The sequence below is a fragment of the Triticum urartu genome, chromosome 3 (genome assembly GCF_003073215.2).
Source record: "Triticum urartu cultivar G1812 chromosome 3, Tu2.1, whole genome shotgun sequence".
Lineage (NCBI taxonomy): Eukaryota > Viridiplantae > Streptophyta > Magnoliopsida > Poales > Poaceae > Triticum > Triticum urartu.
This window is the reverse complement of record NC_053024.1, coordinates 124,670,947-124,691,606: the sequence shown is the minus strand read 5'-3', so window position 1 is coordinate 124,691,606 and position 20,660 is coordinate 124,670,947. Positions and strand designations below refer to the sequence as shown.

General features: G+C 44.6%; 1 protein-coding gene and 1 long non-coding RNA gene across 2 annotated transcripts; one reads left to right on the top strand and one right to left on the bottom strand.

Annotated features, from left to right (window-relative positions):
* Positions 1-545: 545 nt before the first annotated feature.
* Positions 546-14,032, bottom strand: LOC125548155. Its single transcript, XM_048711830.1, has 5 exons — positions 13,648-14,032; positions 13,355-13,482; positions 11,985-12,088; positions 1,203-1,309; positions 546-865 (listed from the first exon to the last, which is right to left on the bottom strand). Exons 1-4 carry the CDS (start codon positions 13,911-13,913, stop codon positions 1,247-1,249), a joined length of 561 nt encoding a protein of 186 aa, XP_048567787.1. The 5' UTR covers positions 13,914-14,032; the 3' UTR covers positions 546-865; positions 1,203-1,246.
* Positions 14,033-15,110: 1,078 nt separating this feature from the next.
* On the top strand, positions 15,111-17,623 carry LOC125543249. The gene is made up of 3 exons (XR_007298355.1): positions 15,111-15,285; positions 16,317-16,376; positions 17,193-17,623. It is a non-coding gene; the product is annotated as an uncharacterized LOC125543249 (long non-coding RNA).
* Positions 17,624-20,660: the final 3,037 nt, after the last annotated feature.

Here is a 20,660-nt window from a genome sequence, read left to right as displayed (position 1 = left end):
GATAATCGCTGATGACATTCTTGGTTGAAAGATGTGCCTCTCACGAGGTGAAGAAAAATATACAGAATTCTAACCAGCTGATCCGCTGTGTCGACGTGATATAAATGTAAGTGAGCCATAATAACTTCTAGTATATATACCTGAACACACATGAAATGAATGAAACTTCAGAGAAACATATCAAATCTATTTGAAAGTAGCAATCATTGTTTAAACATCTCAAATAGATCATAACTAAAAAAAGATGTTCTCCTTATCACCATGTTCTAAGCATGAAGGAGTTTAACATCTCCACTCTATCATTCAGCCTAAAGATAAAAACGATCTAATGCAGGAAGGAACTAAAATAAAGATTCTGGGAACAGGTTGGCAAAGAAGTGAAGCGTGCCTAAGTTGTGCTATCCATTGTAAAAAAATACTGAGCTTTTGAAATAAAAATAGGACTACCCTGCATAATATCGCATCTCACAAGCCAATCTGGTTGAACCACAATATGTAATCAAGTCACAAAGCCAATCAAGCCACATAACTGTAGTGGTCAGACGAATCAGCTAAGGAACAATATGCATCAGCCAAATTGTTCATCAGCGTACAGATCAATACATCATATATTTAGATCAAGCAAACTAACACCAGAATAAAAATGCTCCCAAGTTCATTGCTCATATGCATTTACCAAAAAAATGTGACTGTGCACAGCTTACATCCATGATCCATAATGTTGAGGGTTGGAAGGGAGGAATGAGAGAAATAGGACCTTCGCCCCAAGCATCATAGACCCAGTCTTTGAATGATAATTTGCCTGATTAACCTGCCCTGTTGCATGCACTGCCAGCCTCTGATCTCCCCGCAGGGCCCGGGATGTCTGAATAACACGGTATATAATATAGTGAGTAGATACCAACAAACATACCCACATATACACACATGAATGATTACACAGAAAGAAATATTGCATAGAAGGTCATGATTCACACGAACTATGTCTTTCATCCAAGATAGCCTGACTGTAATATTAGGACGATATGAAATATTAAGATGCCTGAAATAAAGCTTTCTCTATTCGTAATAATATTTCTCCCAGAAATATTACAGTCAGGCTATCTTGGAATAATTACATGGCAGGGGGCATCAACACATCATCATACCAAAATAAAGGAGAAAAAAAGAACAGGAAAAGTTTATGTTCGAGTAATTACTACCTGAAATATCATCATAGTAATTTCTGTTGTCCCTTGATGCTCAACTATTGCCATTCTACAATGGATGCATGACCAAAGATCCCTTGCCAACAGAACCGAGAGCAAACCTGAAAAATGACAAAAGCATTGGCAGTACTTCCAGCAACATAAATCACACTATTATTGCATACCCTATTATAACTTTCAGACTGCTCTCCCATGCGTGACTAATTCAGTCAATTAGATGTGAACTTAAGTAAATAAAAAACATGACCTAGCAGACTGTAGAACCTGAATTAATATTACGACAAAACTAAATGCAAAATGACTGGCTACTTAGCATGGAAGAATGCTTTCACCAGGCAGAGCTAGCTAAAATTAGAAGAAAAAAATCAAGCAGACTTGACAACAGGAGCATACAGACCTTCGTCGATGTCATTGGCATCTTCGATTTAATAGAGAAATCAGAATAGTTTGAATACCATATCTTTTCTTAACCTGAATACACATATACAACAGATGTTTGTCAGTTCCAAAACCCAGCCAAAACTGAAGTTATGCGTGGCCATGATCCATTCAAAGTTGATTTTGTACAAGGGCAATGGATTTCTAAGTTGATTTGCAAGGAAAATTGATGTAATTATGTGCCATTACGATACATTCAGAGTGCTAGAAACCTATGGAGAGGAAAAGCAAGTACATATCTGTAGAGGTCAAGACTCAACTTGAATCTAGAATAGCAGATGTAGTTTCACCGTGATCAATTTAGACAATACTGAAATTGGCATGACTGTGATCTGCATACCAATATTAGGTCACTTCTTAGTCTGCTCACAAAATGTTGATCAAGAGTTCCCCGTCGATCTTAAAGATACTAATCGCAATCACAATTCCCTCTGGAAGTTAACTGATTATCACGAACACGCGGGGAAGAAGGTCGCAGCTAACTACGACATAGAGCTGGCATAAAAACAAGTAGGAGCTCATAATTTCCCATTACTCCTGAAAAAATTATAAAGCAAACCAAAATTAATGCTTTGTGACTGACCAACAAGAATTAGAAAACAAATTCTTATACCGAAGGTGCTCTGAACGCAAATCTTTTCTTCATAAACATGGAGAAACTCTTGTGACAGAGTAAGCTTGCGACGTATAAAAAGATATTATAAGAAAGAACACCAGATAGGAGCTACAAAATTAAGTTTAGAATATACGCTAGCAAATCAATAACCGTACAAAAATATTGTGGTCCAAATAAGATTCATATAGGCCACTAACTAAACCGACAGGAACCAAACTTTTATATTTTGACCAATTGTTCCACATTAGTCTGGACTCTTGTTATTTCATTTATCCAAATTAAGACTGTCATTATCTAAATTGAATATGCTTAAAGCCTCTATCTTATTTAGCCAAAGCAGGAGAGCATCTAATATAACAAAATAGCAGGGTGAGGTGTTTTTATAATCATCATAGTGTTGGGGAACGTAGCAGAATCTTAAAATTTTCTACGCATCACCAAGATCAATCTATGGAGTCATCTAGGAACGAGGGAGAGAGGAGTGCATCTACATACCCTTGTAGATCATGAGCGGAAGCGTTCAAGAGAACGGGGTTGATGGAGTCGTACTCGACGTGATTCAAATCACCGATGACCAAGTGCCGAACGAACAGCACCTCCGCGTTCAACACACGTACGGTTGGGAAGACGTCTCCTCCAACTTGATCCAGCAAGGGGGAAGGAGAGGTTGATGAAGATCCAGCAGCACGACGGCGTGGTGGTGGAAGCAACGGTGATCTCGGCAGGGCTTCGCCAAGCGCAAGGGAGATGGAGGAGTGTCACGGGAGGGAGAGGGAGAGGCCAGGGACTTGGGTGCGCAGCCCTCCCTCCCCCCACTATATATAGGGTGCCTAGGGGGGGCGCTGGCCCTAGGAGATCCAATCCCCTAGGTGAGGCGGCGGCCAAAGGGGTGCCTTGCCCCCCAAGGCAAGGGTGGCGCCCCCCACCCCTAGGGTTTCTAACCCTAGGCGCAGGGGGAGGCCCATGGGGGGGCGCACCAGCCCACTAGGGGCTGGTTCCCCTCCCACTTCAGCCCATGGGGCCCTCCGGGATAGGTGGCCCCACCCGGTGGACCCCGGGGCCCTTCCGGTGGTCCCAGTACAATACCGGTGACCCCTGAAACCTTCCCGATGGCCGAAACTGGACTTCCTATATATGAATCTTTACCTCCGGACCATTCCGGAACTCCTCGTGACGTCCGGGATCTCATTCGGGACTCCGAACAACTTTCGGGTTACCATGTGCTAATATCTCTACAACCCTAGCGTCACCGAACCTTAAGTGTGTAGACCCTACGGGTTTGGGAGACATGCAGACATGACCGAGAAGCCTCTCCGGTCAATAACCAACAGCGGGATCTGGATACCCATGTTGGCTCCCACATGCTCCACAATGATCTCATCGGATGAACCACGATGTCGAGGATTCAATCAACCCGTATACAATTCCCTTTGTCAATCAGTACGTTACTTGCCCGAGACTCGATCGTCGGTATCCCAATACCTTGTTCAGTCTCGTTACCGGCAAGTCACTTTACTCGTACCGTAATGCATGATTCCGTGATCAACCACTTGATCACATTGAGCTCATTATGATGATGCATTACCGAGTGGGCCCAGAGATACCTCTCCGTCATACGGAGTGACAAATCCCAGTCTCGATTCGTGCCAACCCAACAGACACTTTCGGAGACACCTGTAATGTACCTTTATAGTCACCCAGTTACGTTGTGATGTTTGGCACACCCAAAGCACTCCTACGGTATCCGGGAGTTGCAAAATCTCATGGTCTAAGGAAATGATACTTGACATTCAGAAAAGCTACAGCAAACGAACTACACGATCTTTGAGCTAAGCTTAGGATTGGGTCTTGTCCATCACATCATTCTCCTAATGATGTGATCCCGTTATCAATGACATCCCCATGTCCATAGCCAGGAAACCATGACTATCTTTTGATCAACGAGCTAGTCAACTAGAGGCTCACTAGGGACACATTGTGGTCTATGTATTCACACATGTATTACGATTTCCGGACAATACAATTATAGCATGAATAATAGACAATTATCATGAACAAGGAAATATGATGATCATTTTATTATTGCCTCTAGGGCATATTTCCAACAGTCTCCCACTTGCACTAGAGTCAATCATCTAGTGACATTGTGATGAATCGAACACCCATGGAATTCTGGTGTTGATCATGTTTTGCTCTAGGGAGAGGTTTAGTCAACGGATCTGCTACATTCAGGTCCGTATGTACTTTACAAATCTCTATGTCTCCATTTTGAACACTATCACGAATGGAGTTGAAGCGACGCTTGATATGCCTGGTCTTCCTGTGAAACCTGGGCTCCTTGGCAAGGGCAATAGCTCCAGTGTTGTCACAGAAGAGAGTCATCGGGCCCGACGCATTGGGTATGACTCCTAGGTCGGTAATGAACTCCTTCACCTAGACTGCTTCGTGTGTTGCCTCCGAGGCTGCCATGTACTCCGCTTCACATGTAGATCCCGCCACAACGCTTTGCTTGCAACTGCACCAGCTTACTACCCCACCATTCAAAATATACATGTATCCGGTTTGTGACTTAGAGTCATCCAGATCTATGTCGAAGCTAGCATCGACGTAACCCTTTACGACGAGCTCTTCCTCACCTCCATAAACAAGAAACATTTCCTTAGTCCTTTTCAGGTACTTCAGGATATTTTTGACCGCTGTCCAGTGTTCCATGCCAGGATTACTTTGGTACCTTCCTACCAAACTCACGGCAAGGTTTACATCTGGTCTGGTAAACAACATAGCATACATGATAGACCCTATGGCCGAGGCATAGGGGACGACACTCATCTTTTCTCTATCTTCTGCCGTGGTCGGGCATTGAGCCAAGCTCAATCTCGTACCTTGCAATACAGGCAAGAACCCCTTCTTTGACTGATCCATTTTAAACTTCTTCAAAATCTTGTCAAGGTACGTACTCTGTGAAAGACCAATGAGGCGTCTCGATCTATCTCTATAGATCTTGATGCCTAATATATAAGCAGCTTCTCCAAGGTCCTTCATTGAAAAACACTTGTTCAAATAGGCCTTTATGCTTTTCAAGAATTCTATATCATTTCCCATCAACAGTATGTCATCCACATACAATATGAGAAATGCTACAGAGCTCCCACTCACTTTCTTGTAAATGCAGGCTTCTCCATAAGTCTACATAAACCCAAACGCTTTGATCATCTCATCAAAGCGAATGTTCCAACTCCGAGATGCTTGCACCAGCCCATAAATCGAGCGTTGGAGCTTGCACACCTTGTCAGCATTCTTAGGATCGACAAAACCTTCCGGCTGCATCATATACAATTCTTCCTTAAGGAAACCATTAAGGAATGCCGTTTTGATGTCCATTTGCCATATCTCATAATCATAGAATGCGGCAATTGCTAACATGATTCGGACGGACTTCAGCTTCGCTACGGGTGAGAAAGTCTCATCGTAGTCAACCCCTTGAACTTGTTGATAACCCTTAGCGACAAGCCGAGCTTTATAGATGGTCACATTACCATCCGCGTTTGTCTTCTTCTTAAAGATCCATTTATTTTCTATGGCTCGCCGCTCAACGGGCAAGTCAGTCAAAGTCCATACTTCGTTTTCATACATGGATCCTATCTCGGATTTCATGGCTTCCAGCCATTTGTCGGAATCCGGGCCCGCCATCGCTTCTTCATAGTTCGAAGGTTCACCATTGTCTAACAACATGATTTCCAAGACAGGGTTGCCGTACCACTCTGGTGCAGAACGTGTCCTTGTGGACCTACGAAGTTCAGTAGCAACTTGATCTGAAGTTTCATGATCATCATCATTAACTTCCTCTCTAGTCGGTGCAGGCACCTCAGGAACATTTTCTTGAGTTACGCCACTTTCCGGTTCAAGAGGTAATACTTCATCAAGTTCTACTTTCCTCCCACTTACTTCTTTCGAGAGAAACTCTTTCTCTAGAAAGGATCCATTCTTGGCAACAAAGATCTTGCCTTCGGATCTGAGGTAGAAGGTATACCCAATAGTTTCTTTAGGGTATCCTATGAAGACGCATTTTTCTGACTTGGGTTCGAGCTTTTCAGGTTGAAGTTTCTTAACATAAGCATCGCATCCCCAAACTTTTAGAAATGACAATTTAGGTATCTTCCCAAACCATAATTCATACGGTGTCGTCTCAACGGATTTCGACGGAGCCCTATTTAAAGTGAATGCGGCAGTCTCTAAAGCATAGCCCCAAAATGATAGCGGTAAATCGGTAAGAGACATCATAGATCGCACCATATCTAATAGAGTGCGATTACGACGTTCGGACACACCATTACGCTGAGGTGTTCCAGGCGGCGTGAGTTGTGAAACTATTCCACATTTTCTTAAGTGTGTGCCAAATTCGTGACTCAAGTATTCTCCCCCACGATCTGATCGCAAGAACTTGATTTTCCTGTCATGTTGATTCTCAACCTCACTCTGAAATTCCTTGAACTTTTCAAAGGTTTCAGACTTGTGTTTCATTAAGTAGACATACCCATATCTACTCAAGTCATCAGTGAGGGTGAGAACATAATGATAGCCACCGCGAGCCTCAACACTCATTGGACCGCACACATCAGTATGTATGATTTCCAATAAGTTGGTTGCTCGCTCCATTGTTCCTGAGAACGGAGTCTTGGTCATTTTACCCATGAGGCATGGTTCGCACGTGTCAAATGATTCGTAATCAAGAGACTCTAAAAGTCCATCTGCATGGAGCTTCTTCATGCGTTTGACACCTATGTGACCAAGGCGGCAGTGCCACAAGTATGTGGGACTATCATTATCAACCTTACATCTTTTGGTATTCACACTATGAATATGTGTAGCATTACGCTCGAGATTCATTAAGAATAAACCATTCACCATCGGAGCATGACCATAAAACATATCTCTCATATAAATAGAACAACCATTATTCTCGGATTTAAATGAGTAGTCATCTCGAATTAAACGAGATCCTGATACAATGTTCATGCTCAAAGCTGGCACTAAATAACAATTATTGAGGTTTAAAATTAATCCCGTAGGTAAATGTAGAGGTAGCGTGCCGACGGTGATCACATCGACCTTGGAACCATTCCCGACGCGCATCGTCACCTCGTCCTTCGCCAGTTTTCGCTTATTCCGCAGTTCCTGCTTTGAGTTACAAATGTGAGCAACTGCACTGGTATCAAATACCCAGGAGCTACTACGAGTACTGGTAAGGTACACATCAATTACATGTATATCATATATACCTTTCGTGATGCCAGACTTCTTGTCCGCTAAGTATTTGGGGCAGTTCTGCTTCCAGTGACCACTTCCCTTGCAATAAAAGCACTCAGTCTCGGGCTTGGGTCCATTCTTTGGCTTCTTCCCGGCAGCTTGCTTACCGGGAACGGCAACTCCCTTGCCGTCCTTCTTGAAGTTCTTCTTACCCTTGCCTTTCTTGAACTTAGTGGTTTTATTCACCATCAACACTTGATGTTCCTTTTTGACTTCTACCTCTATTGATTTCAGCATGCAAATACTTCAGGAATGGTCTTTTCCATCCCCTGCATATTGAAGTTCATCACAAAGCTCTTGTAGCTTGGTGGAAGCGACTGAAGGATTCTGTCAATGACCGCGTCATCCGGGAGATTAAATCCCAGCTGAGTCAAGCGGTTATGCAACCCAGACATTTTGAGTATGTGCTCACTGACAGAACTATTTTCCTCCATCTTACAGCTGAAGAACTTGTCGGAGACTTCATATCTCTCGACCCGGGCATGAGCTTGAAAAACCATTTTCAGCTCTTCGAACATCTCATATGCCCCGTGTCTCTCAAAACGCTTTTGGAGCCCCGGTTCTAAGCTGTAAAGTATGCCGCACTGAACGAGGGAGTAATCATCAGCACGTGTCTGCCAAGCGTTCATAACATCTTGTTCTGCAGGGAGAGCAGGTGCTTCACCTAGCGGTGCTTGTAGGACATAATCTTTCTTGGCAGCTATGAGGATGATCCTCAGGTTCCGGACCCAGTCCGTATAGTTGCTGCCATTGTCTTTCAGCTTGGTTTTCTCTAGGAACGCGTTGAAGTTGAGGACAACGTTGGCCATTTGATCTACAATACATGTTGTAAAGATTTTAGACTAAGTTCATGATAATTAAGTTCATATAATCAAATTATTCAATGAACTCCCACTCAGATAGACATCCCTCCAGTCATCTAAGTATAACATGATCCGAGTTAACTAGGCCGTGTCCGATCATCACGTGAGACGGACTAGTCAACATCGGTGAACATCTTCATGTTGATCGTATCTTCTATACGACTCATGCTCGACCTTTCGGTCTTCTGTGTTCCGAGGCCATGTCTGTACATGCTAGGCTCGTCAAGTCAACCTAAGTGTTTGCATGTGTAAATCTGTCTTACACCCGTTGTATGTGAACGTTGGAATCTATCACACCCGATCATCACGTGGTGCTTCGAAACAACGAACTGTCGCAATGGTGCATAGTTAGGGGGAACACTTTCTTGAAATTATTATGAGGGATCATCTTATTTACTACCGTGGTTCTAAGTAAACAAGATGCAAAAACATGATAAACATCTCATGCAATCAAATCATAGTGACATGATATGGCCAATATCATATAGCTCCTGTGATCTCCATCTTGGGGCTCCATGATTATCTTGTCACCGGCATGACACCATGATCTCCATCATCATGATCTCCATCATCGTGTCTCCATGAAGTTGCTCGCCAACTATTACTTCTACTACTATGGCTAACACGTTTAGCAATAAAGTAAAGTAATTTACATGGCGTTTCTCAATGACACGCATGTCATACAAAAAATAAAGACAACTCCTATGGCTCCTGCCGGTTGTCATACTCATCGACATGCAAGTCGTGATTCCTATTACAAGAACATGATCTCATACATCACATATATATATCATTCATCACAACTTTGGCCATATCACATCACAAAACACTTGCTGCAAAAACAAGTTAGACGTCCTCTAATTGTTGTTGCAAGTTTTTACATGGCTGCAATAGGGTTCTAGCAAGAACGTTTTCTTACCTACGTTAAAGCCACAACGTGATTTATCAACTTCTATTTACCCTTCATAAGGACCCTTTTCGTCGAATCCGCTCCAACTAAAGTGGGAGAGACAGACACCCGCCAGCCACCTTATGCAACTAGTGCATGTCAGTCGGTGGAACCGGTCTCACGTAAGTGTACGTGTAAGGTTGGTCCAGGCCGCTTCATTCCATGATGCCGCTGAATCAAGATAAGACTAGTAACGGCAAGCAAATTGACAATATCGACACCCACAACTACTTTGTGTTCTACTCGTGCATAGTAACTACGCATAGACCTAGCTCTGATACCACTGTTGGGGAATGTAGCAGAATTTTAAAATTTTCTACGCATCACCAAGATCAATCTATGGAGTCATCTAGCAACGAGGGAGAGAGGAGTGCATCTACATACCCTTGTAGATCATGAGCGGAAGCGTTCAAGAGAACAGGGTTGATGGAGTCGTACTCGACGTGATTCAAATCACCGATGACCAAGTGCCGAACGGACAGCACCTCCGCGTTCAACACACGTACGGTTGGGAAGACGTCTCCTCCAACTTGATCCAGCAAGGGGGAAGGAGAAGTTGATGAAGATCCAGCAGCACGACGGCGTGGTGGTGGAAGCAACGGTGATCTCGGCAGGGCTTCGCCAAGCACAAGGGAGATGGAGGAGTGTCACGGGAGGGAGAGGGAGAGGCCAGGGAGAGGCCAGGGACTTGGGTGCGCAGCCCTCCCTCCCCCCACTATATATAGGGTGCCTAGGGGGGCGTCGGCCCTAGGAGATCTCCTAGGTGAGGCGGCGGCCAAAGGGGTGCCTTGCCCCCCAAGGCAAGGGTGGCGCCCCCCACCCCTAGGGTTTCTAACCCTAGGCGCAGGGGGAGGCCCATGGGGGGCGCACCAGCCCACTAGGGGCTGGTTCCCCTCCCACTTCAGCCCATGGGGCCCTCCGGGATAGGTGGCCCCACCCGGTGGACCCCCGGGACCCTTCCGGTGGTCCCGGTACAATACCGGTGACCCCCGAAACCTTCCCGATGGCCGAAACTGGACTTCCTATATATGAATCTTTACCTCCAGACCATTCCGGAACTCCTCATGACGTCCGGGATCTCATCCGGGACTCCGAAAAACTTTCGGGTTACCGTGTGCTAATATCTCTACAACCCTAGCGTCACCGAACCTTAAGTGTGTAGACCCTACGGGTTCGGGAGACATGCAGACATGACCGAGAAGCCTCTCCGGTCAATAACCAACAGCGGGATCTGGATATCCATGTTGGCTCCCACATGCTCCACGATGATCTCATCGGATGAACCACGATGTCGAGGATTCAATCAACCCGTATACAATTCCCTTTGTCAATCGGTGCGTTACTTGCCCGAGACTCGATCGTCGGTATCCCAATACGTTGTTCAGTCTCGTTACTGGCAAGTCACTTTACTCGTACCGTAATGCATGATCCCGTGATCAACCACTTGATCACATTGAGCTCATTATGATGATGCATTACCGAGTGGGCCCAGAGATACCTCTCCGTCATACGGAGTGACAAATCCCAGTCTCGATTCGTGCCAACCCAACAGACACTTTCGGAGACACCTGTAATGTACCTTTATAGTCACCCAGTTACGTTGTGACGTTTGGCACACCCAAAGCACTCCTACGGTATCCGGGAGTTGCACAATCTCATGGTCTAAGGAAATGATACTTGACATTCAGAAAAGCTACAGCAAACGAACTACACGATCTTTGAGCTAAGCTTAGGATTGGGTCTTGTCCATCACATCATTCTCCTAATGATGTGGTCCCGTTATCAATGACATCCCCATGTCCATAGCCAGGAAACCATGACTATCTTTTGATCAACGAGCTAGTCAACTAGAGGCTCACTAGGGACACATTGTGGTCTATGTATTCACACATGTATTATGATTTCCGGATAATACAATTATAGCATGAATAATAGACAATTATCATGAACAAGGAAATATAATAATCATTTTATTATTGCCTCTAGGGTATATTTCCAACCATAGGACTTAAAAGTATCAATGACATACAACCCAAAACACAAAATTAGATGGCAAAACATGCATGTACTGAACTCTTCAGCAAAATAATATATGTCTATTCAAAGCTATATGTTTCCAGATTGTTTAGGATTATTTTAACTGCTTTGACATTCCCCCCTCCTCAATTAGAGGTACAAGTCATAGGATTCGGTGTACTGAATTGATACTTTGCACATATATAGTACATCTTTGTATGTACTTTACAGAAGTACCTCGTGGGCCCCTATTACCAAGACCGGTAAGAAAATTGTGCAGCTATGAGATGGTTAATTTGATTATGTTGTAGACTAATTTTATACAGTGTACACGGAGTTCCCAGAACAAGAAAAATAGAGAAAGTAGCTAAGCTCAGGTGCACATGGACCCCCAAAACCATATCACCGTCTCAAATCAACCAGAGTAATAGACATCTACTTTGGATAAACTATAGCCAAGTTGCATTGGATACAGACGCTACATCATACTTCTTAATACAATGAACATTTGACAAGCAACTAAATTCTAACAACCAATATGAATCAGTGACATGGTACAAATAACAGGTTGGTCCATATATACAGACCTGAAATTGTACTGTTGTAGACGTAGGAGGTAGCGACATAAGCACAATCTGATTTGTGTTTCGTCCCTGAATTAGATGATTCACTCCAGCACTCGATTTTTTTCCTTGAACACAAAAAGAAGGAAAAAAGAGTATTAGAAACCAGCATATGTGGGCCTAAAAAGAGTATTAGAAATGGAAAAAAGAGTATTAGAATAATTTTCCTAAAAAAATTTGCAGGTTGCATTGGAAGAGAGACATGGTATATCCCACGTTGCAATGAACAATTGAACAAGATTCAGGAAAAGGCCAAGACAAAGCTGGAAGTAAATTTGATCCTAAGCAAGCATCCACATCTTGAAGCCATAATGGGGCGCCACCGCGCCAGCATATAATGTAGGCCAATATGAAAAGAAGATTCATCCTGAAGCCATAATGGGGCACCAGCATACAACAAGACACATGAAGTAAACCTAATTGTAAGAGCAAGCTTGCACAACCATCTGTCCAACAATCCCCTTCCTTAGAACCTACCTAGACCATATAACATGCCACAAGTGTGCACCTAATTTGGTACCACCCACCAACATTAACCTAAGGCTAAATAGTGGAGTCTGCAATTACACCAAACCTGAGATCTCTAAAATTATTTTATCCTTAATGTTCGACCAGATCCACTTAGTTTATCCAAAAAACAATTGGCAAGAGCCACACTAACCATCATAGCACAGACTCGAGATTCGTGTTTTACACTCTAGGATAGGAAAAAAGAAATACCAACCAAAGAACATAGGACAGAAATATATCCTTCCAAGGATGTAGCCAGATCCAAGCTCCTCCTGGACAGAAAGAAACAAAAGTTTGTCCCTTTCTTGACAGAGAAATAGAACCAGGAAGACAACAAAAAACTAGTTTGGATGAATCGTGCTAGATCCAAGGCTAGGACTGAACCGACCTACTGCTACTACGCCTTGCAGCCATTCATCTACGTTCAAAACAAGTAACATGCAGCCAAGCATACATTAAACACTTTGACTAGAGGAAGTGCAAACTAACATAGGAAGTATATCAGAATATGAGAGCAGATGACAAATATTATCCCTTATGCTGATAGGATACAAAATCCAAAATAGGTAAACATATATTGTTTTCGCGATTTATGAAAATTAAAGCACACACTGACCAAACAATTAACACCAGTGGCCATTGGCACATGAAACATAGAGCTGGAAGGCAATAAGCATCCAGGTATAACAATAAGAGAAGCACAAATGCCAAATGGATGTTTAGCCGATGTTCGAGCCCTGCTGCTTGGCACTTTTTGATAAATTGCAATCAAATTGGCTAGATAAGATAGATGTGCAGGGGTAGGAAGAGGGGGTGGAGCTCACCACGTTCAGGGGGAGTAGGAGGAGGGACGAGCCATGAGGGATCGTGCCTCGTCCACCTGCAGCAGTTGCTGCTCATCCAGATCGGAACCGACCTTGTCCACCAGAGGAGCAGGGACGCGTGCGTGCACCTGCGTGACCAAAAGCAGCAACATCGTGAGGGGAGGGGAGGGGATTAGGGTTGGAGCAGGGGGAGGGTGGCATCCCGAGCAGGCCATTGCGTGGGCTCAGAGCAGGCAGAGCACAAGCACTCGGAGGCCAAGGTCGGACGACATCGCCAGCGAATCTATGAGCACCTTGGCCGCCGCCTGCCCTGCTCACTCTCCCTCTTCTCTTCCCTTCCCTTCCCTTCTGATGACGAGAGGGGGAGGCTGCGGGCGGCGTGGTGCGAGGGAGACGAGGAGAGAGGTCCACGCCAGCGAGGTCTGAGGGGCGTCGGCGGCGGCGAGATCTGCGGGGCGTTGGTGGCGGCGAAGTGGGCGGGGCGGAGAGGTCTGGTGGAGGGAGAGGTCGGGGAGAGGGCTGGGGCTAGCGAGGTTGGGATGCGGGAGGACGGGGCCATGGCCACCGCCGTGCTCAGAGCTCGGCCCCGACCACCGCCGCGCTCACCAACGCACCCACACGCCTAGGCTCAAGCTCGGCCATGGCTGCCATCGCGCCCGGATCCAGAGCGCCCTTCCACCCCTCGGCGCGCGCTGCTCGCCGCCGGGCCTCACGGGAATGGTCGCCGCCCGGCCGTCTTCGAATCCAGCCACCGCGGCCCGACCAGCGAGCATGTGATTCGGGCGACGGGAGGGGAGGAGATGAGGCGGAGCACGGGGGATGAAGGGTGGCGTCAGCGGCGAGTGCGGGGATGGTGGGGGCGACTGGGAGGACGAAGAGGCGAGGCAGACGCCCTCCCTCGTCTCATCGATTGACGGGCCAACCAGGGATCAACGCGTCATGAGCCAACATGTGAAAAGACGAAAACGCCCTCGTCGGGGCACTGTAATAACGGCGGTGGCACAAGATATTTTAGCTTGGAAGCAAACTATTCATTGCAACAGTGTTTTCAGTTCAATCCGGCAGCTGGGGGTGACTGAGGGCTCGATCCGACGGTCCCAAACGCATCAAGCGAAACGATCTGACGACCGAGAGTTGCTAAACTCTGAGAGAGCTCGGGAGCGACTGGAATCCTTATTTCTCGATGTTACTATGTACCACCGACACATAACGGAGCAACAGCGAAACCAGGTGACAGCAATTTTTCAGCCATTTGGCAAATAAAATCGCTGTCGCCCATCAAACCGATTGATGATGACAAATATTTTTTCGGTTTTGCTAATTTTCATCCGGTTGAATTCAATTGGCTTTCATCCGTTTTGTGAGCCATGCGATCTCTGTGCAGAGATTCGTGTTATTTTTGCCCCAATGTTGCCTTTTCTTTCTTATCGGGCCCACTAGGGCTCCTTTGATTCAAAGGAATTATTTAAGATTTTTAGAGGATTGAAATCCTTAGGAATTTTTCCTATGTCGGCCCTTTGATTCATAGGATTGGATCCCATAGGAATTTATCCTATGAAATCTTTTGTACTACATTTCATAGGAAATCTAACATCCACTCTAACCTTTTTTTATAATTCTTTTGTTTTTTATGTGGCATCAAACACTCTTTGCTAATCCTATAGGATTCAAATTGATATGCCACTGCAATCCTATACTTTTTCTATTTTTACATTTTCAAAATCCTGTGAATCAAAGAGGCATTTTCTGGAGACCCGGTACCCTTCCTTCGCTATCGCTCGCGTTGTTGTGGTTGCCCGTTCTCCTCCTCCTCGTTTCCCTACTCATTTCGAAGACACAACCGGAACAGAGTCGAGAGAGAGTGAGACAGCCATGGCGATTTGGAGCTACGGCGTCCGGCTGCCCCGCCCCCTCCGTCTGCCGCACCGGAGGTCTGCAGCATCTCCCCACGCCACCTCCCTCCCCCACCGCGGCTACTATTTTTCCCCGTCGATTTGTGTCGTTCGTCAGATCTGTTTGTTAGTTGCGTGTAGAGTTTTCTCGGTCAGATCTTGTTGTTTGTGTTAGTTGCATGTATTACCCGCACATATTTTGTGTAGATGTATGTGGTTTGTGTTGCCCCTTGAGTAGATCACTGATATTCACATTAAATTTAGACTAGAAGTACACTGATCCCTTTGTCATCTGCTAGTTTGGTAGGTTGTCGTTCGTCTGGTATGTGTCTTATGTAGATGGCTGGGATACAAATGCTGACCCTCTTGGTGGGTTCAGTCTCCTGATGTGTATTTCGTGAACTGATTTTTTTCAGTTTAGTAGAAATTTTGGACTCTAATTTTTAGTGGTTTTGGTTAGTGATTTAGAGTGTAACTGTGAATGAATTGGATAGTGACATGGCCTGAATTTTTTCAGTTAAGTAACAATGATTTGGACTGCAATTTTCAATGTTTTGAGTAGTGATTTGGACTGTAACTTTGAGTGAATAGGATAGTGATGTAGATTGAATTTTTCAAGTCAAGTAACAATGCGTTGTACTGTAATTTTTACTGTTTTGGTGAGTGATTTGGACTGTAACTTTGAGTTAATTGGACAGTGATGTGGACTGAATATTTTCAGAAAAGTAACGGTGATTCGGACTGTAGTTTCACTCTTTTATTAGTCTGTCTTACACTGCAATTTTGAGTGTTTTGTTCCATTGGCTTGTAACTTCAGGAGTGTGTAAGTTACAGTGATCTACTCTGAATTTTCCCTTTTTTCCAACACACTACGTTAAACTGAATATCATTAGCAGATGACTAGTGTTGGTAGATTTTCCCTATTTTAGTTTTCTATGATTTTTTTGCAATGCAAACCTTGTACATCATTTGCGCCTGAAGTAGCTCGGTAAAAGCGTATGACCCACTCTGTTATTTGTCAAGAAACTAGTTAGAGAAAGCATGTTTTTAATAATGTTTTTTGTTTTCAGGATTTTTTTTCTGCTATTAGAAAGCCATATGTTAAGGAAATCAACCTCGTCTTCATTGAGGTACATCGCATGTCCTTTGATGATGCATTTCATTGCATTTGGTTCGATTGTAGGCATCTGCCTTCAGTAGTTTGAGTAAATTATCTATTAATGCAAACAAGTATTCAATTCTGAACTGTAAATAAATGCAGAGTAATTTTGTAGTAGGTCCCAGTAATTTGATCTAACGGTCACAAATTTGTCCTTTTAGTTCTGAAATGTAAATATGTTATCAGTTTTATAGATTCTTTTTGTTTGTTGCTACTAGTGTGAGTGCCTTCTAGTGTGAATGTTTTTAGCCTGATTGTGTTTGTCCTTTTTCTGTTAATTTCATTTTTTAGTGCTTATGTTAATGCCTATCAATATTCAATGTAAGCAAGCATCAGATCATAGTAGTTTGCACTTCCAAAGTTACTTAAATTCAGTCCTTCAATCACAGCTATTTAAGAACGGGTAGAAAGTGTCTAAAACCAGTAATCAAGGTTTCTTAACAGTGTTTAGGTTTTTAGTTTCCAAAGTTTGCGAAAATAGTCATATTTTCTCTCAACTCGGGCAATCTTCCCCCTTGTATGTTTTTAACTAGTTTTCCTAAAATGGAATTGCTAGCTTCGTGAGCATGTTTTGATCCTTGTAGTGTGTTTATTTCTGCAAATTCAGAAATCTATGATCTGGGCATCTAGTTTTCAGTTTTCCTGTGATCATAGACTACAAATTCATGCAACCATATCCTAGTTGTTCCTAGAGTTTCTCCTGGTTCAAGCTTTTGTACGATTATGTTCTTATTTTCAATCTATGTAGATTTAGTGCTTAACTTAGCCTATGTAATATCCACTACAGGTATGTTCTTTCTTCCAGATCTGTTCAGGCAGGAGAGAGATGAGAGACGACAGGAGCTGATGAATGCATAGGAGGGGGTGTTTACCTGTGATTTTTTTGCTTCTCCAACCATGTTCGTGTCCTTGATCATGGAGGAATCGCCCTCTCTGGTGGTGCTTCTCTGGGGTTAAATTTAGTACTTTCTCAGTGGTATTGCAGTGTAATTCTTCTGTGTGTTTTAAGTGGAATTTACAGTGTACTTTTAGTGGAATTAGAGTGCATTTTCAGTGGGTTTACACTGTAATTATTAGTGGAATTACAGTGGAATTTACACTGTAAATCTGTGGGTTTACAGTGTACTTTTAGTGGATTTTTGCCCTGTATTTGCAAGTGGCATTTTTAGTGGAATTATAGTGTATTTTTAGTGAAATTACTGTGCATTTTCCATGGTATTTACACTGTAATTATTAGTGGAATTTACACTGTAAGTCTTAGTGGATTTACAGTGTACTTTTAGTGGATTTTTGCTCTGTATTTTGCAAGTGGAATTACAGTGTATTTTTAGTGGAATTACTGTGCATTTTCCATGGTATTTACACTGTAATTATTAGTGGAATTTACATTGTAAGTCTTAGTGGATTTACAGTGTACTTTTAGTGGATTTTTGCTTTGTATTTTGCAAGTGGAATTACAGTCTATTTTTAGTGGAATTACTGTGCATTTTCCATGGTATTTACACTGTAATTATTAGTGGAATTTACATTGTAAGTCTTAGTGGATTTATAGTGTACTTTTAGGGATTTTTGCTCTGTATTTTGCAAGTGGAATTACAGTGTATTTTTAGTGGAATTACCGTGCATTTTCCATGGTTCTTACACTGTAATTATTAGTGGTATTTTTGCCCTTTGTATAGTTGACTCAGTGCATCAGCAATTGCAATTTTTTAGTATTTTAGTGCTCAGAGTGTTATTCAGCTGTGTGGTTAGATGTCATTAGTTTTGGTCCTTCTCATCCTCCTGTAGTTAGCTTAGTTCACCTTTTGTTAGCTTTTAACACTTTTACCTGCTTTCTGTACGGGTTTCAATAGATTGGGGTGTGAATCCGTTTATAGTTTGGTATGTGGACCTGTTTAGAAGTGATTTGCTGGACAGAAAGAAGGGTTCGGATGTGGCTCTGTAGAGTCTGCACTTCATCAACTGATCCCATGCCCACCCCCTTATTGATCCATGATGCAAGCTGTAACGAAGGGCCGGAACAGAACGCAGGTATAGCTGCCCACTTGGTACTACGGTGTTCCGTGATGTAAAACCACTCTCGCTGCCATTGGTTGGAAATTTCGGTGAAAGAGCCTTTTGGCCAGAGAGTGTTGGTAAGCTTGCTTACTACAACACCGCCACACTTCGCATATTCCCCGTCGACTACCTTCGGCTTCACACTAAAGGTCTTGAGCCATAGGCCGAAGTGTGGGGGATTCGAAGGAAGGCCTCGCACGTGATGATAAACGCTGAGACGTGGAGGAGAGAGTCCGGAGTTAGATCGTGAAAATCTAGTCCGTAATAAAACATTAGCCCCCGGACAAAGGGGTGGAGAGCGAACCCTAGCCCTCGGAGGAAGTGAGAGATGAATGCGACCCTCTTGCCGGATCTGGGGGTCGGAATAACCTGTCCTTGAGCAGGAAGCCTGTGGGGGATCTCCGCGGTCAGGTATCTGGCCGCCCGAAGCTTTGCGACATCCTCCTTTGTAACGGAGGAAGCCACCCATCGACCTTGAGGGATGGGCCCAGACATGATGGGGAAGCTTGGAGCAATGAAGTCGAACCTTGGGTGCTAGAACTTGAGGTTGGAAAGGCTGAGGAGAGGTTTGGCGTAAAAAGACGGCCCTTGGTTCCTTTATAAAGGCACCGGGTATTGAACGCCTCCTCCTGAGCCTGAAGACTTGCCTATTACTAAGGAATCTTTTCAACAGAACGGTTGGGTTACCCATGCTCGTATTGATGAGAATCCCGCAATAAGGGAACATGATCTCTGCTTCGACATGACGTGCCAATGACAACCACGCCTCGAAACGTGGAACGGTGGGATAGGAAACGGTTTGAAATAAATAATCGAGCGAGCGTGATGTCATGTTATAAAAATTATCAGCAGATTGGTCTCGTAAAATACTATACTCTACGGCTGTGGTACTTGTGTTGCAGGTACGGACACCGTCGTTTCGCCTGAAGACTATCCTGAAGTATTCGGAAAGGGGAACCCGCCTTACAATGCCGAAGACAATCTGCACGCCGGACACCTCGTCATTGAAGCCTGGTTCAGGGGCTACTGAGGGGGTCATGGACTAAGGGGTCCTCGGGCGTCCGGCCTGTTGGATATGTGCCGGACTAATGGGCTGTGAAGAAACAAGATCGAAGACTCTCTCCTGTGTCCGGATGGGACTCTCCTTGGCGTGGAAGGCAAACTTAGCGACCCAATATGAAGATTCCTTTCTCTGTAACCGACCTTGTACAACCCTAGTCCCCTCCGGTGTCTATATAAACCGGATGGCTTAGTCCGGATAGGGGGAGAATCATTACCATAGTCATACAGGCTAGGCTTTAGGGTTTAGCCGTCTCGATCTCATTGGTAGATCAACTCTTGTAATACCCATATTCATCAAGATCAATCAAGCAGGAAGTAGGGTATTACCTCCATAGAGAGGGCCTGAACCTGGGTAAACATCGTGTCCCCTGCCTCCTGTTACTATCGACCTTAGACGCACAATTCGGGATCCCCTACCAGAGATCCGCCGGTTTTGACACCGACAATGCTATCTTCCTCCTCAAGGCTCCGAGGCCGCCAGCTGTGGCGTTTTTTCAATGGAGCACTGGTAAATTTTGGAGGGCCCATTCGGACTGGGTCAGGGAGAGCGACATCCTCAATATAGAACCACTGTGAGGGCCACTCTTCGGACGCCTTCTTCGGTGTGCCGGATAAGTATCCGGTCCCGGCTATGCGCCATATTTCGGCGCCGCCCACCTCAAATATAGATCCCTTTTGGGAGCGAGGGACGAGGCAGAACAGTTTCCTCCATAGCTCGAAATGAGCCTCGCGGCCCAGGAATAGCTCGCAAAGAGCGACGTAGCCCGCGATGTGCAGAATGAAACCCGACGTGAGATTGTGCAGTTGGAGGCCGTAGTACTCCAGAAGACCTCGGAGGAAGGGGTGGATTGGAAACCCGACGCCTCTTATTAAGGATGTAAAGCACACTCGCTCCCCTCCTGGCTGGATTGGGGAAATTTTTCGCCAAGGCTTCGCCGGTAAAAGAGGTTAATCCTGCTCGAACAGGGACTAGATCCGCGGGGGGGGGGGGGGGGGGGGGGGGGGGATTCCTGCGTTTGAAGCTTAGCCAACTGATCGTGGGATACGGAATATCTCTCCCAATCGCCTTTTTCGGAGCCATGGGGGCGGGAGGAAGAACTGGGAACACTAGCCATGCTAGAATGGTTTCTCCTAG